General features: G+C 44.2%; 1 protein-coding gene and 1 pseudogene across 3 annotated transcripts; one reads left to right on the forward strand and one right to left on the reverse strand.

Annotated features, from left to right (window-relative positions):
* On the forward strand, positions 1–1,953 carry LOC111082080. Of its 3 annotated transcripts, none has more exons than XM_022378259.2 (2): positions 1–1,103; positions 1,325–1,953. In XM_022378259.2, the coding sequence occupies exon 2, from the start codon at positions 1,461–1,463 to the stop codon at positions 1,881–1,883; it is 423 nt and encodes a 140-aa protein (XP_022233951.1). In that variant the 5' UTR covers positions 1–1,103; positions 1,325–1,460; the 3' UTR covers positions 1,884–1,953. The 3 variants fall into 3 exon arrangements, with proteins under 3 accessions (XP_022233951.1, XP_022233950.1, XP_022233952.1); XM_022378258.2 differs by having other exon boundaries at positions 1,371–1,953; XM_022378260.2 differs by having other exon boundaries at positions 1–1,089; positions 1,371–1,953.
* Positions 1,954–10,643: 8,690 nt separating this feature from the next.
* On the reverse strand, positions 10,644–11,208 carry LOC121405213 (annotated as a pseudogene).
* Between the last annotated feature and the right edge of the window lie 13,569 nt (positions 11,209–24,777).

Raw genomic sequence — 24,777 nt, forward strand, 5'->3', positions numbered from 1 at the left:
AATGTTCAATTTTTCCGCGCAATACTGTCGATGGTCGGCAGCAACAGTCGATGTTTGGCCAAATATTGAGCAAATATTGTTGGCGCCATAGATTGATTTCAAAACTTAGAGCGGGAGCAAAGACCCGTGTGCTTTTTTAAGATTAAGATTCTTGGAGATTTTCAGAAGGATATAGCAGAAGGTTTCCAGTGATTAAAGCAGGAGCACCAACAAACACAAAACGGAAATGAACCTCCTTACAACAAGCACAAAATATAAAAAAGAAACGCGTAGATCCCGCTAAAGCTCCTCCAGTGGCTGCAGCAAAATTATAGCAGGAGACGCTTTTTGCATAATTTTCAAAAATTAAAGATTCTGCTCAAAAAGTACAAGGAAATCGCACGAGAATGGATCCCCCGCAGTTATTGAAGTTCCTATTGCAGTGGCAGAAGGAAACCGTGAAGGAACCGTGGGCGTGAATGCCGCACCCACTGCATTGCATTCAGTATTAGCTTCCGTGGGAAGACATGGAGATGGAAAAGACCCGAAACCTGTTGTAGCAAAGGATTAAACAAAATCAAGATTAATATTTTAATCTATGTACCTTAAACAGAAGTAAAGCTTGTACTAAATGTGTATGCAAATATGTACATGTAGCACATCAATTGCATTCGCTGTAGTCTATGGTCAGTCCATCAGGCATGCCCTAGCAAGGCTCCAGTGTGGCAATTGAAAAGTGCCAGCTCGGAGCTGTGTAGGCCACCAGATGGTGCAATCTATGAGACTTTATAGAACAATATTATTTTGAATGTTCTTCGCTTTAATGGTATAACTTTAATCGCCGCCAGCCGATCGCAAACGGGCCATATCTAGTATTGTTCTGGGCTAGGCTGGTCTGGCAAAAACCCAATCTTACTCATCCATAAACGATTAGTCACGGCATCACTGTGGGATTGCTAAACTCGTTGAAATGTTTCCACCTTTCCCTTTCACCTGGCTCGCAGCTGGTGTACCCTGATGCCTGTTTAGGGGGCAACACCTGAGTATTCGGGGATCTACGTGAAGGCTACTAATACTGGCGATTGGTTCTTTACCCCCTTTACATCATATGTATGTATCTGCAGGTATGTGGGTACAATAGGTTGGTGCCATCGAAATCAAATGAGAATTTTGCTCTGATTTTGGCTGGGTTTTGTTTATGACGCCGTATCGAGCGGTTGTCGTTGGTCTGCGCCAGCTTTGGCAACATTCAATTTACGCACAGTTTGTGATAAGATAAAGCCCAGCCCGGTGGGGGTAACCACAACCTTGCCCGCCCGCCCGCCTACTTCTATTGTATTTCCAGGTACTCGTACTCGTATATAAAACAATATCGTCTGATTTTGAACTAGCCTAGCGTAGCCGGGTACGGTTCCCGGCCCTTCTGCGCTTCTGTCGTGATAAGATCGACATCACACAGCTGCGCAACTACTGCATTCGGCATGAGATGCCGCTGCCCGTCGTGGAGATTGTGCAGCAGTGCGGAACCCCACACGCACCTGAAGACGTGGCCTGCTACACGGTGGCCTCCATCGAGCGCTACGGCAGGAAGGATGCCCGCCAGCGGGCCGCCATCGAGAATGACGGTCAGCATCTCCGACGAGGGTCCTCTTCCTCGCGATGCCCCAAATCACGACGTGGAGGTCGAACGTCGTGGCCCAAGGACTGGGGGCCGCAAGCTGTGCGATGTCCACAACTACTACAAGGAGTTCTTGCCGCACCTGAAGGCGGCCGCCTTCGAGGTCATCGATTCCAAGGACTACAAGAACGAAAAGGAGATCATACCCAAATTCTCGACTGTTCCAACGACATCCGGGGTGACCCTTGTGAAGGTGCAGCTAAATGTGGATTTTGAAAACTGTTGAGCTACTGAGATTTTTCAATAGCGTAGGTTTGCGATATGTTTATTAACGAGACGATGGTTGTTCAGATTAAATGGGGTTTATTGTTGTAAACAGTATAGAAGGCGATACAGAGTCAAAGGGATAGCGAAGGGTTCGAGTTAGGTTGATGACGAGTCGGTTGGAGAGTTAGCTGGATTCAAGACGGGGTCAGATTGTAGACGCGGATCCAAGGGCAGGCGGCCGAATCGCCCGTGCCCTAATGCTAGCGAGAGAGCGACAGATCGACAGAGTGATAACGAAAGGCGATAAAAAGAAAGATGTGAGTTGAAGACGCGAGAGAACGGCTGCATAGGCTGCTGCCGTGCGGGATCATGAATATGTACATGTCGGGGGCAGGAAATCTGGGTGCTCTTTCTCCTGCATTGTAGCACTTGAGCGCAGTGAGTCGCGGCTATGTGTTTTCTCCTTCAATTCTGTGACCAAACTGAAAACTCCTCTTCTCGTTTTCTTCCTTTCGCTTACGCAATACCTAACACCGTATTGCATCATCCAATTGCTCTCTTTAGCAATTCCCATTTGATCCTCCTCTCTCTCAGAGGCATCGTACACACAACCGCGCCACACTCGGCTGAGACGACTCTCTCTCTCGTTCTCAAACCTCGCTCTCAGCAACAATGTGAATAGAAGGAACAACGGATTAGGCTTCTTACTTTATCTCTCACAGTGAGCCACATCAAACTCGCAACACCATGTCAGCTGCGCCACACGCCATGTCAGAACACTTCCGGTTCTACACTTGTGCCTTCGACTTGACCTGGATCATCTGTCTTAGTAGCTCGTACTCTTCTGCGCAAACCCGCACATTTGGCTATTCTCGTAATCAAAACACAGTTACAGGCTCTTGCCGCATCCTTGCGACGTTTTGCACCTCTTGTGCCACGATCTACTCAGATCCAATGTCCATCACACAACATCACCCATACCTGGCATGAATATTGTTGATTAAGTCTAGCCCCTGCGTTTGATGCTTTCTTCACCTCTCTTAGGTGCGAGAACGGGTCTTACGACCAGAATCTTTTTCACCACTGTCGTTTTTCTCAACATTCTCGTCAAAAATCTGCTCATCCGGCAAACTTCGCAAACTCTCGTGCGAATACTTATACGTTCGCTTACTGGTCAATGATTTCAACAGGTATCGATCACCTCCCAGCAACTCCGCAACCACAAAAGGTCCTTTGAATTTAGGATCCAATTTTGTCTGATGACGTTCTTCACTTCTAAGCAAGACATGATCCCCAACCTTGTGTTTTATTATCTTGGCCTTATTCCTATCAACTCGCCCTTTTTCATATTTCGCATTATTTTCCATATTTACTTTGGCTTGAGCTCTTGCCTGCTTACAATCCATTTTAGCTTCATCATTTATAGGCAACAAGCCCATTGGCCTAGCCTCTCTTCCAATCAATAGTTCTAACGGGCTAAATTTCGTTACCCTATTTGTCGTACAATTCATGGATAACTGAACTTCACATAGTGCATCCTGCCAGGAACGTTCACCTGTCTCTAAAGCTGTCAACATATTTTTCATTGTGCTCATGACTCGTTCAACCTGGCCATTGGCCCTACTTGCACCTGTCGCTATCAAATGTAATTCTATCTTATGCATTGAACAGAACTCTCGAAATCGTCCACAAGCGAAACTTCTGCCTTGATCTGCAATGATACGATTAGGTACCCCAAAAAGCGATATGGTCGATTTCACAGCCTTAATACAGTTTTCTGCATCCAAATTCAAAGTATGATATAGGTGAACAAATTTAGTGAACGCATCAATTTGCACTATGACATATTCCTTGGTATCATTTTTACCACTCAGCTTTCCACTTATATCAATATGCACAGTATGCCACGGTATTTCGACTTTCGGAATTGGATGCAATTCCATTTGAATCTTTCCTGATGGAGGCTTTGACAGTTTGCATGTTATGCAGTTCTCTACGAATTTTCGTACATACTTGGACTTGTTCAAACTAATACTGCTCATAAACCTTATCTAACGTTTTCTGCCACCCCAAATGCATTATCGCCTCATGCACATGATTAACCACTGACCACCTGAAGACTCTCGGGATTACAGGTAGACAGCGCGTTTTACTATTTCTCTGAATATTCCGATATAGAACTCCTGCTCTTAACTCATATGTTTTCGCCAAATTCTCCTGCGACTCCCCACTATTCAGCTGGGCTATGATTTCGCTTAAGCACGAATCGCGCCGCTGCTCAGCTACAAGCCAGTTGTCCGTCACCTCAGTCAAATCGATGCGGACTTCGGTTGCCCTAATTATGGTATCACGCTCAATGACAATCGGATTTCGAGATAAAAAGTCCACGTGCGCCATGCGACTTCCCTTGCGGTACTCTACAGTGAAATCAAACGACTGTAAATATGCCCACCAGCGGTGTACTCTAGGCATTAGTTCTACTTTAGTACGACTTGCTTTCAACAAATTACAATCCGTAAAGATCACAAACTTTCGACCGTGAAGGTAATGTCGGAAATGTTTTACAGCGTTGTACACTGCCAGGGTCTCTAATTCGTATGAATGATACCTCGATTCTGGGCGATGTACACTTGCTATAGTATTCAACGACTCTAGACTTGCCGTCTATTTTGTGCATGAGTATGGCACCATAGCCATCTGCACTTGCATCCGTATGCAGCTCGATGGGATATTGGGGATCAAAGATAATCAAAACAGGATCATGAGTTATTACTGAGATAATTTTCTGGCGTATCTCTTCATGCTCAACTTTCCAAACGAAACTATGAATTTTAGAGGTTAACTGATATAAAGGTTTCATCTGTTCAGAAAACTGTGGAACAAACTTACGGAAGTAAGATGCTAAACCTATAAATTGTCTCAATTGTGTAACAGTCTTTGGTTCAGATAGTCCAACCAGAGCTTGTATTTTTCGCGGATTTGGTTCAATACTACCGTCTTTGACCAAGTATCCTAAATATTCTATTTCAGTTTTGAGAAATGAGCATTTTTTTATATTAAAGGAAAATCCTGCTTCCGATAAAGCCTTTAGCACTATTGCCAATCTGTCAAATGCTTCCTCTTTTGACCTCGCGACTATCACTACATCATCAATGTAAACAATTGCATAGGAGTACGCCAAGTCACCCAGTGCTCGCGCTATAGCTCGCTGAAAAATCGAAGAGGCATTTTTTAGCCCAAATGGCATAGATAGAAACTCGTACTGGCCCTCGGGAGTTACAAAGGCGGTTCGCTCTATGGATCCTGCATCTATGGGAATCTGATAAAACCCACTGGCCATGTCTAAGCAAGAAAAGTATTTACCCCCACGCAATCTGTTAACTTGATCTGATATCAACGGCAAAGGGTATTTGTCAGCCACTGTATTTGAATTGAGCTCTCGATAATCAACGCATAAACGATCACTGACATCTTTCTTCTGAGTTCTACACGCGAATTTTTCGAGTGCGGACGCGTCGAACAGCTGCTCTGCATAACAAACCCAAAATCGCGATAGAGACCTGCGGAAATACGGCAAATTAACACAGGCGTTGCTGACACCGCGTGCTCACCTGGGAGGATCAAGGCACCCACTTTCCTGGCTCCGAAAACCGGGCTTCTCGCCGCTCTTCCACGGTCACCCAAAGGGGCAGGGAGGGGCTGGGGCTCACGTCGACTGCGCTCTCGGCCTTTTCACTCAACGCCGAGGGGCTCCCGCCTTTTTTCTTCTTTTCTTCTACGATTCCCATTTTCTCGGCTGCTTCACATTTTTCACTCCAGGCACCTCAGCTGTGCAACTGGTATACCAGGGCTGGAGAGCGCAGGTCGCTAACCAGCTGATCGAGTGCAGTGCTGTGAAGGGACACTAGGTGTCAAAGCAGCCAGCTCTTGCCAGCGATCGCTGCGGAGAATTTGTAGCACCCACATCAGCTAGCTTCTGCCAGCGACCGTACCGGAAGGGAAGTACTGCCTAACCCCTAGGCGGAAAACGTTTATATATAAGCAAGACACTCCGGTATCCTCACGCACGTTTTCACACCACTGACTGGAAGCACCGGGCCCAGGCGGCGCCTAGGCCGGCAGGATGCTCGGGGGCTCGAATCTGGCCCAGCTCTCAGACTCTGACGACCTGCAGGGCGTTCGCTCAGAGAGCGAAAATTGCGAGGTCACCCTCTGGGTCTGCACCCCATTGCGACGCGAACATGGACGCCGACACGCCCAAAAGAGGCAGGCAGCAAGGTAGCCCTCCTAGCACGGAAAGGGCGAAAAAGAAGAAGAAGAAGGTCCCCAAAAGCCTACAGGCCTGGCGTCCGAAATGGGAGAGATCCTAGACGGGCTGGTCCTCGAGATCATAGAGAGGAGACCGGCAGCGCGGTACATTAACCAGGCGACAAGGGACTCTATAGTAATCCTTAAAGAGTTGCACTCGTCAATGTGCGCGAGGATTCAAGAGGAGCAGCTCAAAGTCCACACACCTGAGACGGCGGACCAACAGACATCCCCGTTCGTAGGCAAGCTAACGGAGGCATCGACACAAACGGTAGAAGCACCGCAGGCAGAGACATGGTCTACTGTCAGCAGCAGGCCCAGAAGCCGGCCTAGCCAAGCGCCGGTAGTACGACCAAACAGACCCAGAGAGACTACATCCCACCCGCCCAGGCGTAATAGGCCAGACGCTATTATAATTGCCACTACAGGAGACCTGTCTTACAGCGACATTCTCAGGATGGTGACCAGGAGGGATGACGGCAAGCTGAAGGAAGTCGGCAACAATGTCGACAGAGTCCGACGGACAGCAAAGGGAGAGCTCTTGCTAGAGCTGAATGGTGCGCTAAAGGAGAACACAGCCCAGCTAACGGAGGATATAAGCCAGGTGCTTGGCACTCAGGCAGGCGTCCGGGCGGTGGTAAGCGAAGCGTTTGTCGAGATCCGCGACATCGACGACCTAGCCACGAAGGAAGAGATCGCCGAGGCAATGTCTGCCCAATTGGAGCATCCGGCGGGGTGTAGGAAGCATCAGGGCCCTGCGCCCGGGATACGGAAGTTCGCAGGTGGCTATCGCTGGACTCGCGTACCCATTGGCGAAGCGTCTCACGGAGGTGGGCAAAATAAAGATTGGCTGGACGAGATGCAGGATCGTAGAACGATCAGGCCAGAGGCGCTGCTTTAAATGCCTAGAGTTCGGGCACATTGCAGCCAGGTGTACGAGCAACATCGACCGCAGCAACTGCTGCTACAAGTGTGGAAAGAGTGGCAACAAAGTAGCCGGATGCACGGACGAGCCAAGGTGCTTTCTCTGTGCAGAAAAGCATCCTGCAGCGACTGACCACATAGCTGGCAGCAAGAGATGCCGGGGTAGACGAGCAGAGACTAAGAAACGGATAGCAAAGTGAGGTTTTTGCAGCTAAACCTCAACCACTGCGAAGCCGCGCAGAATCTACTCTGCCAGCTAGTCAGAGAAACTACAGCGGATGTGGCAGTTCTCTCCGAACCATACCGCAGAACCAGCAACACCAACTACATTCTTGATAGCACGAAAACGGCAGCGATATGGGTATGCGGGCACTCCACCCCCCAAGCTGAGTCTGTTCGCAGGGGAAACGGCTACGTAAGAGCCAAGGTTGGCCAGTTTTGGCTGTACAGCTGCTACCTGGCACCACGCCTATCTATCCAGGAGTTCGGAGCCATTCTCGATGAGATAGCAGACGACGCTAGGGGACGGCCAAACATCATCATGGTCGGCGACTTCAACTCTTGGTCAGAGGAATGGGGATCGAGGTCCACCAATGTAGAGGTCGCACTCTCATGGAAGCCTTTGCCACTCTAGAGCTACAACTTTCTCAACAGCGGATCAGAGCACACGTTCTCCCGAGCTGGGTTGGGATCTATCATCGACCTTACCTTCTGCAGCACCGCTCTCTTTGGGAGAACAGCGTGGGGACTCAGCAGCGCATACACGGCTAGTGACCACAACGCCATCATCTGCAGCATCGAGGCCCACCCACAAGGGACAGCTCTCCAACCAAGGACGACCTTCAATGCCAGAACCCTCAGGCCGGATATCTTCTTGTCGGAGCTGAGCATTCCCGAGGCCCGGGAACCAGAGGGCTGCGCAACGAACCTCATCGGCGCATTGACAACGGCATGCAGGGCAAGCACAAGGCAGCAAAGAAGCCACTCTCGCCACCGCGAGCCGGTCTTTTGGCGAGCATGAGGCTACGCCCGAATGCATTCGTGCTAGAAGACGCCAATTTGCGGCGATTGGGGAGCAAGCCTTCCCATTGATGTCCCAGGAGTACGCAGCGAAACGCCGTGCTCTTAAAAGGCTTATCAGAGGAAGCAAGAGGAATTGCTTCCTTGAGCTGTGTGACTCAGCGGAGAACGACCCCTGGGGCCTCGCCTACAAGGTGATAGTCAAGAAGCTTAACGCGGTGAAGCCCCTTACCACGGCTGACCCCGTTAAAATGAAAACCATCGTCGAAAGCCTCTCTCCTACCGTCGACCCAGCTGTCAGCCCGTCGCGAACTCCTTATCGCCGCATCGGATGGAGCGACATAACGGAGAGCGAAATCCTGGAAATCGCTGGAGCAACCCCAACCGGCAAGGCGCCAGGCCCGGATGGCATCCCTGACACCGCAGCCAAGCTGGCAATGACCGCGCACCCGTCGGATTTCGCGCAGGCTTTCAACATGTGCCTCCGTGAAGGAGTCTTCCCAACGCCTTGGAAGCTCCAGAAGCTAGTCCTGCTGCCGAAGCCTCAAAAGCCTCCCGAGGACCCCTCGTCGTACAGGCCCATCTGCCTAATCGACAACGTGGGCAAAGCACTGGAGCGCTGCATTTGCAGGAAGCTCCAAGCCGAATTGCGCAGGCAGGTGACCTGTCCCCATGCAGTTCGGTTTCAGGAAGGCAAGATCGACAACTGACGCGATCCGCATAGTGACGGACATCGCGGCAAAAGCCATAGAGGGCACCAGGTGGCTTGGAGGGCGGGAAGCAGTACTGCCTCGTTGTCACATTGGATGTCAAAAACGCATTTAATTCGGCGAGGTGGGACGTCATCCTGGTCATACCTGGTGGCCATTATCGAGGACTACTTTCGAAGCCGGAGGCTGCTGTACGACACCGACTGCGGCACCGTGGAGTACCAGGTCACATGCGGCGTTCCCCAAGGCTCTGTCCTCGGGCCCTCTGGAACGTAATGTACGATGCTATCTTCAAGCTACAGCTCCCTGCCGATACTCGGACAATAGGCTTTGCAGACGACGTCGCGTTGGTAGTGGTTGCCAAGCACCTCGGAGAAGTGGAGGCCAGGTGCAACCAAGCGGTGGCCGTGATCCAAGAGTGGCTGACATCAGTAGGCCTAAGGCTGGCTGATCACAAGACGGAAGCGGTGTTGATTTCCAGCCGCAAGAAAGTGGAGGTTGCGACGGTGCGTGTCGGCTCCGTCGATATCACATCCTCGCGAATCCGCTACCTTGGGGTACTGCTGGACACTCGCCTCTCCTTCCGCGAGCACCTCGAAGCTGCCAGCAAGAAGGCAGCAGTCCTAGGCAGGGCCCTGTCACGCATGATGCTGAACACGAGGGGACCCAAACAAGGCCGCAGACTCCTGCTTCAGTCAGTTCGAAAGGCGGTCATGATGTACGCAGCCCCAATCTGGGCTGAGGCGGCGAGGATCAAGTCCTACAGGAAGGGGCTAGATGCGACGCACCGGTTGGGAGCCCTGCGAGTTTGCTGCGGCTTTCGAAACATCTCGGAAGATGCGGCTCTTGTCATCGCCGGAATGCTCCCAGTGGTGGACCTAGCCGAGGAAGCTAGGGAAATCTCGTTGGAGCTCGACGTTCCCGCACAACATCGTTCCCGGCAGATAGGGAGACGCATAAAGACGGCAGCGAGGGAAAGAAGCCTAGCTAGGTGGCAGAACCGCTGGGCCACATCACAAAAGGGAAGATGGACTCACACCCTAATTCCGGACATCAGTAGGTGGGTCAACAGGAGGCATGGAGAAGTCAACTTTTGGCTAACCCAACTCCTAAGCGGGCACGGCTGCTTTAGAAGCTACCTCCATAGATTCGGGCACGACGACGACGCAAACTGCCCGATGTGCGGCGTCGAGGAGACCGCGGAGCACATACTCCTCACCTGCCCAAGGTTCGCAGAGCAGCGGTTGAAAATAGGTGGAGACTCGCTTAGCGCGGGTGCCCTCACGAGCGAGATGCTTCGCAGCGAAGACTACTCGTCCCGAGTATCTGAGTACGCATCAGAGGTCATGCGGAAGCTGAGAGAGCTGGAGCGGCTGCGCAACGGCAACGAAGGAGGGGTCTAAATCGACCCGCGGCAGTCCCGCAGGCAGTCCCCCCCCCCCCTTTTTCCACCCTTAGTTATAATCTACTGTTACCCTACTGTTACCCAATAATAAATAAAAAAAAAAAATAATAAACATCTTTCTTCTTAATTAATAAAATTGGACTAGCGAATGGAGAATTACGTTTGCCGCCAACATTTCCTTGATTTTATCTCTTACTAATTCTTTTTCATCTACACCAAGACGATATGGACGCCTCTGCACAGTCTTGTTGGCGTCTAATAAACGAATTTCTACTTCTCCAGTCGTGACACGTCTACTCGGCATTCCAACAATGAAATTTTCAGAATATAATCTGTTTAGTTTTAAAAATATTCAATTTATCAGCGTCCATCGTTATGCCGAAGCGAAGAGCTAATATTTCACGACCAATCATTATGTCATATGTGTGCCAACACGAAAGACACTGCTATTTCTTCCATGTCCATCGACTTCCATTTGGTCATTAATGACGTCACTAGCCGGGTGCAGACAAGCACTCGCCTGTTTTCGGCCGTCCGTTGAGGATGTTCAACAAGACAGCGGCCGGTCTCTCAGCGTCATCGTAGCGGTGAACGAACAATTCTTTGAATTGTAGCCAGGTTATGCCAGCAAAGCTGATCTGAGCAAGCCATTGGGAAGCGCTCCCTTCTAATGCTCCGCTCAGTGACATAACCAGTGCGCTGCCCTCCAGAGGATGCTCCGTCAGGATCATATCAGCTGTTTTGACCCATGCGCTGGCATCAACTTCAGCCGCGTCTGGATTGAACTTTGGCAGTCTCATTGATTTTTCACTTGATGTAGTTGAGGCAGGCTTTTGCATTGTTTTTATAATTTCTATAAATCTTTGGTTTTGTGCTTCAAGTAAAGATCGCCATTCACTGTCACGTTTCTCCTGGGCCTGAGCCGATCCCACTTCTGATGTCGGGGGCAGAATATCTGGGTGCTCTTCCTCCTGCATTGTAGTACTTGAGCGCAGTGAGTCGCGGCTATGTGTTCTCTCCTTCAATTCTGTGACCAAACTAAAAACTCCTCTTCTCGTTTTCTTCCTTTCGCTTACGCAATACCTAACACCGTATTGCATCATCCAATTGCTCTCTTTAGCAATTCCCATTTGATCCTCCTCTCTCTCAGAGGCATCGTACACACAACCGCGCCACACTCGGCTGAGACGACTCTCTCTCTCGTTCTCAAACCTCGCTCTCAGCAACAATGTGAATAGAAGGAACAACGGATAAATTACTGCGTAGTTTCTGTTCTCCTTTATTGACATAGTTTCTTAACTCTATACATTTCTGTTTACATTTTCATCAGTTTTCATACATCTTCATTATACATCTCCGACATACATATGTATGTAGATGACAAAGTTAAGTAGTGGGCAGTAAAAATACTGAACAAAAATAGATATTTACTCTACTGCTGCACCACTGACTACGATCTACTGATTACACTACTCGACAAAACCGAACTTTTTTTTTCCTCAAGGATCCAAACCGACTTTTTCTGATAGATATGGGGCTTTAAAATTTTTTAAAGAATTATGGTTTTTTTTCTATGGCAGAACTTTTTTTTGAAGAATTTTTGAAGTCTGGTATTTTTTTTTAAGCTTTTTTCAGAGGTAGCGATAGTTTTTTTCACATAACTTTAATATCTTACGTCTGGTTGTACAGAACTTTGCTATTTTGAAAAGGTAATTAAAACAGCTAGAAGTTGAGCCCAAATACTTTGTGATTTCAGCTTACCGTCTGGGAAATATAAAGCATTGAAATGCAAAAATGATGATTTTTGTGGGGTATTTTTTACGAAATTTTGACTTTAAAAACTCAGGAAAAGTCGAAAAAAAATTATATCTTGTGTCCTCTATTTTTTTGTGTATAGGTGCGTTAATTTGGCGTCGTTTAACGTTTAACGAGCAAGGGTTGTACATTTGGTACCTGATCGCGTTCCTTTGTTTCCCAATTGGCAGTTGGGCCCGCCGCCTTCAAAAAGGTATTTTTTGTTCATTTTTCCATTTTTTAGGTTTGGTTAACGAATTTTAGCTCCAAAGTGTCTCCATAGATCTTAATGAGCGATACCCTTAAACGACGCCAAATTAACGCACCTATACACAAAAAAATAGAGGACACAAGATATAATTTTTTTTCGACTTTTCTGAGTTTTTAAAGTCAAAATTTCGTAAAAAATACCCCACAAAAATCATCATTTTTGCATTTCAATGCTTTATATTTCCCAGACGGTAGCTGAATCACAAAGTATTTGGGCTAACTTCTAGCTGTTTTAATTACCTTTTCAAAATAGCAAAGTTCTGTACAACCAGACGTAATATACTAGAGTTATGTGAAAAAAACAAGCGTTACCTCTGAAAAAAGCTTTAAAAAAAATACCAGTTTTCAAAAATTCTTTAAAAAAAAGTTCTGCCATAGAAAAAAAAAAATATCATCAAACCATTTCTAAGCCCCAAATCTTTAAGAAAAAGTTCGTTTTGTTCCTTGAGGAAAAATCGTGTTGACTAGTGTTATTTGGCTGCGTAACCAAACATACTCCCCCCGTTGAAGAGCACGGGACTTTAACATCCCTTTTCAACAGCATACAGGGTTCAGCAGGCAAAGCTTGTTGTTGATGGGGCCGTTCTTCCTTCCATCGAAACCTGTAGATTCGATGCATGGAAGCAACGTGTTGTCCGGCACCTAGTCGGTTGAAGTTGAGCCATGTCATGTGATGCTCGGCGACAGAAGAAGAAGAGGCGAAAAAAAAGCCTATTCAAACCAAGCACTGGGAGTGATGTGTTTAGATCAGCATGAATGCCTGAAATGAAAACTAGATTTGTAGAATTCTCTGCCCTCCCCCCAATGGACCAACATTGGAATGGTCTTGGGACCAGCAGAGCTCGAGGTCCAGCGCGATGTCCAGCATTAGGTCCGTCAACAGATAGAGGGGACATGTTCAGCTCTTTTGAAAGAGCCCCTCGCGAATGAATATCGGCCGAAACGGAGCGCTTGCAGGGACTCCACGATGTTTGACGGGCCGATATCGAGAAAACAGGTTGAGCAAAGACTGAATCCGGTGCAAGTCCAACTGTGTTGACTCCATCGAGATCAAGTAGGCGAAATATGGGGTGTGTAAGTGTAGCGAAATAAAAGCGAGATGTGCCGGTTGATCAAATCAAAGCGAGGAAAATTGAAGACTCAGGGTCTGTTCAATATGCGAGAGAAGTGAGTGATTGATCAAGACGGTAGAACGTGAGTGCGATAATGATGACGATCAATTAAAGACTAAACGAGAAGGAACGTGTGAGTCGCTTCTGGGGACGCGACTCTACTTATACCCGTACTCAGTCAGCATATACATTTTTGAGCATATAATTATTTAGAATTAAAAAAAAAAAAAAAATTTTACATTTTACATATTTTTGCTACATCTGTTATCTACATCTACATATACTATTTATATTATACATCTAACATGTATATTTTAAATGTACCATTTAGATTCTACATCTCCTCCGCTAGGGGTTGCTCGTGCACTGAACGCGGCAGAGTGTGCGAGCGAGAAGGAAAATGAGTTGCGTTGTTGTTTGCCGGAGGGGGCAGGGGAAGCATCTGAAAATTAATTTCTTCATTCTGGCTATAATTATGATCCGATCTGATTCAGATTCGGCAGTCTGGTAGATATGGATATTCTCTACGATACTGCGTTTTTATTTTTATCGTATCTTGAAAATTGTGCCTGCCACAGATTTTCGTCCTTTGTTGGGGCGGAAGGGGGCAAGGCAAAATTTTGAAATACACTTGTAGCAGTGTAATATCACATGAGTCTGGAAACCAAATTTGGTTACCCTAACTCTTATAGTCTCTGAGATCCAGGCGCTCAACAAGACGGACAGACAGACAGACATGGCTATATCGACTCGGTTATTGATGCTGATCAAGAATATATATACTTTATGGGGTCGGAAACGTTTCCTTCACTGCGTTACACACATCCACTTTTACCACAAATCTAATATACCCCTTAACTCTTTTTTGAGTACGGGTATAAAAAGAGGGCAGGCGCACCTAATTGCCCGTGCCCTAATGCAAGCGATAGAGAGAACGAAAGAAGCGATAGAAGCTCGGGCTGCTGCTGAGCCGAGCATGAGCGATAGAAGCTCGGGCTGCTGCTGAGCCGAGCATGAGCGATAGATAGAGAGAGAGAATGCGAGAGAATGGTATAGATGCTGCAGCTGCAGTAGTAAATGAAGAAGGAGTTATAAAGAGTCGAAAGAACGGCCGCTGCCGTGAGTAAGTATAATCGTTTACAATATTTATACGCAGTGGGCAATGCAAATAGCAAACAAACTTGGAATTACATTAATTTGCTCCACTGGCTATTTTGAGGAATTTGTTGGGGAATATCAGGCTGGGAAACCAGACAATAATCTTTTCATTGATTTCGAAAGCAAGTACGCAAGTCAAGTGGGAGAACTTTCTGCTGTGCAAAGTTGAATTCAAATTGTGGGGACTATGTAGCGTTATACCCCTTTGCAAAGGGTATCCAAATGGCAAATGCAATTTTGGGTTTCGCATCCTCCAAGCTTGTTGCTACCTCTATATCACTTTTTACCTCTTTATTTAGTTATGACTACTCCTTTGTTGCCGCCTGGCCCCTGGCATGGTTCTCTGGCCCTCTTTTTCTCTCTCAGTTCTAACTCTTTTTCTGTGGCGAATTTTGACGAGTTTTGGTTTAGGGATATCTCTCTATACTCCTCTCCTCCTCTTCCACTACCTTCCTTTGTAAGTGTGTGTGTGTGTGTGTATTTGATGACCATTTTGTATACTCTGAACATAAAACGCAGCCAACATAAAGTTATTTTTCCCCATCTCTCTTCCACTCTTTTTTGTTGTTGTTTTTTTTTTTTGGTTTTGGTTTTGTTTGCTTTATCCCTCCCCCCTCGTTTGCCTTCGTGTTTTAGTACTAAAAGTAAGAAAGCGCGAAAAAAGACACCCAAAATAAAAAGGTAGCAAAATTGCTTGGGGGCTAAAATTCTTGAAATTTATTACTGGAATAGAGCAAGGGTTACACGATAAGAGAAGAGACTGGGGGGCAGAGCTGAGCTGTGGGAGAACCCAAAACTGCAACTGGAATGTAATCCATGACTTTTTTTTTTTTGGCTGATATAGGTATTTAGATTTACTCGGCCCGTATGCCATCCGAGTGCCATTTACTTATGCGAAATTTGTGCGAAGATTGTATCCACGATTGTGGAACCATCACCTCGCTATGGCTTACAAGGAAATCAGTTTCCTCTTTAAAGATCCAACTCCAAAATTTACAATATCTGAGAGGATCCCCCCACGATAATCGTATCAAAGGTGAATGCCAAGAAGGAAGGGAGCTCAAAGCCCGCTCTGCGCCACAAAGACGGAAATCAATTTATTTCGAAATACAATTACAACAAATCTGTGAAAAATCCCACAACAAAGCGGATTTTATAATTGCTCTTTTCATATTTTTTTGTTTTGTTTTTTTTTTCTGTTCTTGTTCATTCGTTACACGATCTTTAAGTACATTGACATATTGGGGCCTGGTCCTGTTCCTTGTGCCGGGTTATTTTTATTAAGCGCCAACTCTCTCGATATATGTACATATGTATGAACTTCTTTATGTACTACATATATACATATTGTATGTACATACTACTCCTACTCTATGTGCTATTACATTATGTGGGGATTCCCGTATATGGGGAATGGTCGGAAAAGCGACAAAAAAAAAAAACTTTTACCTGGCGCATAATATTTTCCTCTTCTCTTGCATAATAGTGAGCACACAAAAAAAATTATTAAAATTTGTATATGTACTGTGTGTATGTGCAAAAAAAGAGAAGCAACGGAGAAAACATCAAGGGAAGAAATAAAAAAAAGCACAGAGAAAGAGAGAGAGAGAGAGGGAGAAGAGGGGAAAATATAATAATAAAATGAAAACGAGGACGAACATTTTTATGTTGCTGCAGTCTGAAAGGAAAAACTCCCTTCCTATCCCTTTTGACCCTTCTCACATCCTTCACTCCCTACCTCCCTCCAAAAGCAAAGTTTTTGCTTTTCCTCCTCCAGCCTCGTGGAAAACCCTTCTCTATGGTCCCCACCGAAGTCATTGACGCTTCTTTGTTGCTGGAAAAATAAATCGCTCTCCTCTCTCTCTCTCTCTGGATGCTGGGACCCAAGGTTTTTTGATCAGTTCGCATGCTGGAGCATAAAGGGAGAATTTTGCTTATTTATTGAAAAGATTTTGTGTGCAAAAATTTGCCATATATTTAATACGGAAAATACCTTGAAATGTGAAAAGAAAAAAAAGAAGAAAAAAAACAAACAAAAAATCTTCACATTCCCAGGCCTGCATACAAAAAAGTTTTCCATTAATCATTGAACAGTTGGGTGGGCTCCGGCTCCAATTGACATTTACTCGGACACGGCAAAAGTTCCAAAAAGGATAACAAAGTTTATCGCGTAATTCGAGTATAATACTCGCACATTGAACGAGAGAAAAAACAAAACAAAAATATAATAATTATTTTTATTCATGCGTGTGTGCTGGTATGCAGATATCTAGTATAATGGAAAAATAACTCTTAATTTATAGTCAATTCTTTAATTGATTAAATGGCAATTGTACGTAAAAAAAACGAGCTCCCTTGAGAGTTTTTTTATTCAATGGGTAAAAAGAGGTTTCTTTCGATGAAAGTCTTTTCATTGGATAGAAGTATTATGTATGTCGGGGGCAGAAAATCTGGGTGCTCTTCCTCCTGCATTGTGGCACTTGAGCGCAGTGAGTCGCGGCTATGTGTTCTCTCCTTCAATTCTGTGACCAAACTTAAAACTCCTCTTCTCGTTTTCTTCTTTTCGCTTACGCAATACATGACACCGTATTGAATCATCCAATTGCTCTCTTTAGCAACTCCCTTTTGATCCTCCTCTCTCTCAGAGGCATCGTACACACAACCGCGCCACACTCGGCTGAGACGACTCTCTCTCTCGTTCTCAAACCTCGCTCTCAGCAACAATGTGAATAGAAGGAACAACGGATTAATTACTGCGTAGTTTCTGTTCTCCTTTATTGACATAGTTTCTTAATTCTATACATTTCTGTTTACATTCATCAGTTCATCAGTCATCATCAGTTTTCGTAAATCTTCATTATACATCTCCGACACTTATATAAGTAGAGTATATTGAGACAACAATTTGGTTGTAGAGCTGAATGAATAGATCAAACCCCTCACCCATACAAGGTTTGTATTTTGGTCGGCATCCACTGCTACAGATATCTAATGAATTTTATGATTAAACGAGAAGGAACGTGTGAGTCGTTTCTGGGGACACGACTCATCTTATACCCTTACTCAGTCAGTATATACATTTTTGAGCTTATGGTTTTTTAGAAATTAAAAAAAAAAAATTTTACATTTTATATTTTTTTGCTACATCTGCTATTTACATCTACATATACAATGTCTATTCTACATCTAACATGTAGATTGTACATGTTCCATTCATATTCTACATCTCCTCCGCTAGGGGTTGCTCGCGCACTGAACGCGGCAAGTGTGCGAAAATGAGTTGCGTTGTCGTTGGAAGCCTGCCCCCTGCAGGGAAGCAACTGAAAATTAATTTCTTCATTCTGGCTATAATTATGATCCGATCTAATTCAGCTTCGGCAGTCTGGTAGATATGGATATTCTCTACGATACTGCGTTTTTATTTTTGGTATCTTGAAAATTGTGCCTGCCACAGATTTTCGTCCTTTGTTGGGGCGGAAGGGGGCAAGGCAAAATTTTGAAATACACTTGTAGCAGTGTAATATCACATGAGTCTGGAAACCAAATTTGGTTACCCTAACTCTTATAGTCTCTGAGATCCAGGCGCTCAACAAGACGGACAGACAGACAGACATGGCTATATCGACTCGGTTATTGATGCTGATCAAGAATATATATACTTTATGGGTCGGAAACGTTTCCTTCACTGCGTTACACACATCCACTTTTACCACAAATCTAATATACCCCTTAACTCTTTTTTGAGTACGGGTATTAAAAAGGGGGGGGGCCTAATTGCAAGCGATAAGGAGAAGAACGAAAGAAGCGATAGAAGCTCGGGCTGCTGCTGAGCCGAGCATGAGCGATAGAAGCTCGGGCTGCTGCTGAGCCGAGCATAAGCGATAGAGAGAGAGAATGCGAGAGAATGGTATAGATGCTGCAGCTGCAGTAGTAAATGAAGAAGGAGTTATAAAGAGTCGAAAGAACGGCCGCTGCCGTGAGTAAGTATAATCGTTTACAATATTTATACGCAGTGGGCAATGCAAATAGCAAACAAACTTGGAATTACATTAATTTGCTCCACTGGCTATTTTGAGGAATTTGTTGGGGAATATCAGGCTGGGAAACCAGACAATAATCTTTTCATTGATTTCGAAAGCAAGTACGCAAGTCAAGTGGGAGAACTTTCTGCTGTGCAAAGTTGAATTCAAATTGTGGGGACTATGTAGCGTTATACCCTTTGCAAAGGGTATCCAAATGGCAAATGCAATTTTGGGTTTCGCATCCTCCAAGCTTGTTGCTACCTCTATATCACTTTTTACCTCTTTATTTAGTTATGACTACTCCTTTGTTGCCGCCTGGCCCCTGGCATGGTTCTCTGGCCCTCTTTTTCTCTCTCAGTTCTAACTCTTTTTCTGTGGCGAATTTTGACGAGTTTTGGTTTAGGGATATCTCTCTATACCCCTCTCCTCCTCTTCCACTACCTTCCTTTGTAAGTGTGTGCGTGTGTGTGTGTATTTGATGACCATTTTGTATACTCTGAACATAAAACGCAGCCAACATAAAGTTCTTTTTCCCCATCTCTCTTCCACTCTTTTTTGTTGTTGTTTTTTTTTTTTTGGTTTTGGTTTTGTTTGCTTTATCCCTCCCCCCCTCCGTTTGCCTTCGTGTTTTAGTACTAAAAGTAAGAAAGCGCGAAAAAAGACACCCAAAATAAAAAGGTAGCAAAATTGCTTGGGGGCTAAAATTCTTGAAATTTATTACTGGAATAGAGCAAGGGTTACACGATAAGAGAAGAGACTGGGGGGGCAGAGCTGAGCTGTGGGAGAACCCAAAACTGCAACTGGAATGTAATCCATGACTTTTTTTTTTTGGCTGATATAGGTATTTAGATTTACTCGGCCCTATGCCATCCGAGTGCCATTTACTTATGCGAAATTTGTGCGAAGATTGTATCCACGATTGTGGAACCATCACCTCGCTATGGCTTACAAGGAAATCAGTTTCCTCTTTAAAGATCCAACTCCAAAATTTACAATATCTGAGAGGATCCCCCCACGATAATCGTATCAAAGGTGAATGCCAAGAAGGAAGGGAGCTCAAAGCCCGCTCTGCGCCACAAAGACGGAAATCAATTTATTTCGAAATACAATTACAACAAATCTGTGAAAAATCCCACAACAAAGCGGATTTTATAATTGCTCTTTTCATATTTTTTTGTTTTTTTTTTTTTTTCTGTTCTTGTTCATTCGTTACACGATCTTTAAGTACATTGACATATTGGGGCCTGGTCCTGTTCCTTGTGCCGGGTTATTTTTATTAAGCGCCAACTCTCTCGATATATGTACATATGTATGAACTTCTTTATGTACTACATATATACATATTGTATGTACATACTACTCCTACTCTATGTGCTATTACATTATGTGGGGATTCCCGTATATGGGGAATGGTCGGAAAAGCGACAAAAAAAAAAAAACTTTTACCTGGCGCATAATATTTTCCTCTTCTCTTGCATAATAGTGAGCACACAAAAAAAATTATTAAAATTTGTATATGTACTGTGTGTATGTGCAAAAAAAGAGAAGCAACGGAGAAAACATCAAGGGAAGAAATAAAAAAAAGCACAGAGAAAGAGAGAGAGAGAGAGGGAGAAAGGGGGAAAATATAATAATAAAATGAAAACGAGGACGAACATTTTTATGTTGCTCAGTCTGAAAGGAAAAACTCCCTTCCTATCCCTTTTGACCCTTCTCACATCCTTCACTCCCTACCTCCCTCCAAAAGCAAAGTTTTTGCTTTTCCTCCTCCAGCCTCGTGGAAAACCCTTCTCTATGGTCCCCACCGAAGTCATTGACGCTTCTTTGTTGCTGGAAAAATAAATCGCTCTCCTCTCTCTCTCTGGATGCTGGGACCCAAGGTTTTTTGATCAGTTCGCATGCTGGAGCATAAAGGGAGAATTTTGCTTATTTATTGAAAAGATTTTGTGTGCAAAAATTTGCCATATATTTAATACGGAAAATACCTTGAAATGTGAAAAGAAAAAAAAGAAGAAAAAAACAAACAAAAAATCTTCACATTCCCAGGCCTGCATACAAAAAAGTTTTCCATTAATCATTGAACAGTTGGGTGGGCTCCGGCTCCAATTGACATTTACTCGGACACGGCAAAAGTTCCAAAAAGGATAACAAAGTTTATCGCGTAATTCGAGTATAATACTCGCACATTGAACGAGAGAAAAAACAAAACAAAAATATAATAATTATTTTTATTCATGCGTGTGTGCTGGTATGCAGATATCTAGTATAATGGAAAAATAACTCTTAATTTATAGTCAATTCTTTAATTGATTAAATGGCAATTGTACGTAAAAAAAAACGAGCTCCCTTGAGAGTTTTTTTATTCAATGGGTAAAAAGAGGTTTCTTTCGATGAAAGTCTTTTCATTGGATAGAAGTATTATGTATGTCGGGGCAGAAAATCTGGGTGCTCTTCCTCCTGCATTGTGGCACTTGAGCGCAGTGAGTCGCGGCTATGTGTTCTCTCCTTCAATTCTGTGACCAAACTTAAAACTCCTCTTCTCGTTTTCTTCTTTTCGCTTACGCAATACATGACACCGTATTGAATCATCCAATTGCTCTCTTTAGCAACTCCCTTTTGATCCTCCTCTCTCTCAGAGGCATCGTACACACAACCGCGCCACACTCGGCTGAGACGACTCTCTCTCTCGTTCTCAAACCTCGCTCTCAGCAACAATGTGAATAGAAGGAACAACGGATTAATTACTGCGTAGTTTCTGTTCTCCTTTATTGACATAGTTTCTTAATTCTATACATTTCTGTTTACATTCATCAGTTCATCAGTCATCATCAGTTTTCGTAAATCTTCATTATACATCTCCGACACTTATATAAGTAGAGTATATTGAGACAACAATTTGGTTGTAGAGCTGAATGAATAGATCAAACCCCTGCACCCATACAAGGTTTGTATTTTGGTCGGCATCCACTGCTACAGATATCTAATGAATTTTATGATTAAACGAGAAGGAACGTGTGAGTCGTTTCGGGGGACACGACCCTTATACCCGTACTCAGTCAGTATATACATTTTTGAGCTTATGGTTTTTTAGAAATTAAAAAAAAAAAATTTTACATTTTATATTTTTTTGCTACATCTGCTATCTACATCTACATATACAATGTCTATTCTACATCTAACATGTAGATTGTACATGTTCCATTCATATTCTACATCTCCTCCGCTAGGGGTTGCTCGCGCACTGAACGCGGCAGAGTGTGCGAAAATGAGTTGCGTTGTCGTTGGAAGCCTGCCCCCTGCAGGGGAAGCAACTGAAAATTAATTTCTTCATTCTGGCTATAATTATGATCCGATCTAATTCAGCTTCGGCAGTCTGGTAGATATGGATATTCTCTACGATACTGCGTTTTTATTTTTATCGTATCTTGAAAATTGTGCCTGCCACAGATTTTCGTCCTTTGTTGGGGCGGAAGGGGGCAAGGCAAAATTTTGAAATACACTTGTAGCAGTGTAATATCACATGAGTCTGGAAACCAAATTTGGTTACCCTAACTCTTATAGTCTCTGAGATCCAGGCGCTCAACAAGACGGACAGACAGACAGACATGGCTATATCGACTCGGTTATTGATGCTGATCAAGAATATATATACTTTATGGGGTCGGAAACGTTTCCTTCACTGCGTTACACACATCCACTTTTACCACAAATCTAATATACCCCTTAACTCTTTTTTGAGTACGGGTATAAAAAGAGGGCAGGCGCACCTAATTGCCCGTGCCCTAATGCAAGCGATAGAGAGAACGAAAGAAGCGATAGAAGCTCGGGCTGCTGCTGAGCCGAGCATGAGCGATAGAAGCTCGGGCTGCTGCTGAGCCGAGCATAAGCGATAGATAGAGAGAGAGAATGCGAGAGAATGGTATAGATGCTGCAGCTGCAGTAGTAAATGAAGAAGGAGTTATAAAGAGTCGAAAGAACGGCCGCTGCCGTGAGTAAGTATAATCGTTTACAATATTTATACGCAGTGGGCAATGCAAATAGCAAACAAACTTGGAATTACATTAATTTGCTCCACTGGCTATTTTGAGGAATTTGTTGGGGAATATCAGGCTGGGAAACCAGACAATAATCTTTTCATTGATTTCGAAAGCAAGTACGCAAGTCAAGTGGGAGAACTTTCTGCTGTGCAAAGTTGAATTCAAATTGTGGGGACTATGTAGCGTTATACCCTTTGCAAAGGGTATCCAAATGGCAAATGCAATTTTGGGTTTCGCATCCTCCAAGCTTGTTGCTACCTCTATATCACTTTTTACCTCTTTATTTAGTTATGACTACTCCTTTGTTGCCGCCTGGCCCCTGGCATGGTTCTCTGGCCCTCTTTTTCTCTCTCAGTTCTAACTCTTTTTCTGTGGCGAATTTTGACGAGTTTTGGTTTAGGGATATCTCTCTATACCCCCCTCCTCCTCTTCCACTACCTTCCTTTGTAAGTGTGTGCGTGTGTGTGTATTTGATGACCATTTTGTATACTCTGAACATAAAACGCAGCCAACATAAAGTTCTTTTTCCCCATCTCTCTTCCACTCTTTTTTGTTGTTGTTTTTTTTTTTTGGTTTTGGTTTTGTTTGCTTTATCCCTCCCCCCCTCCGTTTGCCTTCGTGTTTTAGTACTAAAAGTAAGAAAGCGCGAAAAAAGACACCCAAAATAAAAAGGTAGCAAAATTGCTTGGGGGCTAAAATTCTTGAAATTTATTACTGGAATAGAGCAAGGGTTACACGATAAGAGAAGAGACTGGGGGGCAGAGCTGAGCTGTGGGAGAACCCAAAACTGCAACTGGAATGTAATCCATGACTTTTTTTTTTTTGGCTGATATAGGTATTTAGATTTACTCGGCCCGTATACCATCCGAGTGCCATTTACTTATGCGAAATTTGTGCGAAGATTGTATCCACGATTGTGGAACCATCACCTCGCTATGGCTTACAAGGAAATCAGTTTCCTCTTTAAAGATCCAACTCCAAAATTTACAATATCTGAGAGGATCCCCCCACGATAATCGTATCAAAGGTGAATGCCAAGAAGGAAGGGAGCTCAAAGCCCGCTCTGCGCCACAAAGACGGAAATCAATTTATTTCGAAATACAATTACAACAAATCTGTGAAAAATCCCACAACAAAGCGGATTTTATAATTGCTCTTTTCATATTTTTTTGTTTTGTTTTTTTTTTCTGTTCTTGTTCATTCGTTACACGATCTTTAAGTACATTGACATATTGGGGCCTGGTCCTGTTCCTTGTGCCGGGTTATTTTTATTAAGCGCCAACTCTCTCGATATATGTACATATGTATGAACTTCTTTATGTACTACATATATACATATTGTATGTACATACTACTCCTACTCTATGTGCTATTACATTATGTGGGGATTCCCGTATATGGGGAATGGTCGGGAAAGCGACAAAAAAAAAAACTTTTACCTGGCGCATAATATTTTCCTCTTCTCTTGCATAATAGTGAGCACACAAAAAAAATTATTAAAATTTGTATATGTACTGTGTGTATGTGCAAAAAAAGAGAAGCAACGGAGAAAACATCAAGTGAAGAAATAAAAAAAAAGCACAGAGAAAGAGAGAGAGAGAGGGAGAAGAGGGGAAAATATAATAATAAAATGAAAACGAGGGACGAACATTTTTATGTTGCTGCAGTCTGAAAGGAAAAACTCCCTTCCTATCCCTTTTGACCCTTCTCACATCCTTCACTCCCTACCTCCCTCCAAAAGCAAAGTTTTTGCTTTTCCTCCTCCAGCCTCGTGGAAAACCCTTCTCTATGGTCCCCACCGAAGTCATTGACGCTTCTTTGTTGCTGGAAAAATAAATCGCTCTCCTCTCTCTCTCTCTCTGGATGCTGGGACCCAAGGTTTTTTGATCAGTTCGCATGCTGGAGCATAAAGGGAGAATTTTGCTTATTTATTGAAAAGATTTTGTGTGCAAAAATTTGCCATATATTTAATACGGAAAATACCTTGAAATGTGAAAAGAAAAAAAAAGAAGAAAAAAAACAAACAAAAAATCTTCACATTCCCAGGCCTGCATACAAAAAAGTTTTCCATTAATCATTGAACAGTTGGGTGGGCTCCGGCTCCAATTGACATTTACTCGGACACGGCAAAAGTTCCAAAAAGGATAACAAAG

This window comes from Drosophila obscura, unplaced genomic scaffold (genome assembly GCF_018151105.1).
Source record: "Drosophila obscura isolate BZ-5 IFL unplaced genomic scaffold, ASM1815110v1 contig_82, whole genome shotgun sequence".
Lineage (NCBI taxonomy): Eukaryota > Metazoa > Arthropoda > Insecta > Diptera > Drosophilidae > Drosophila > Drosophila obscura.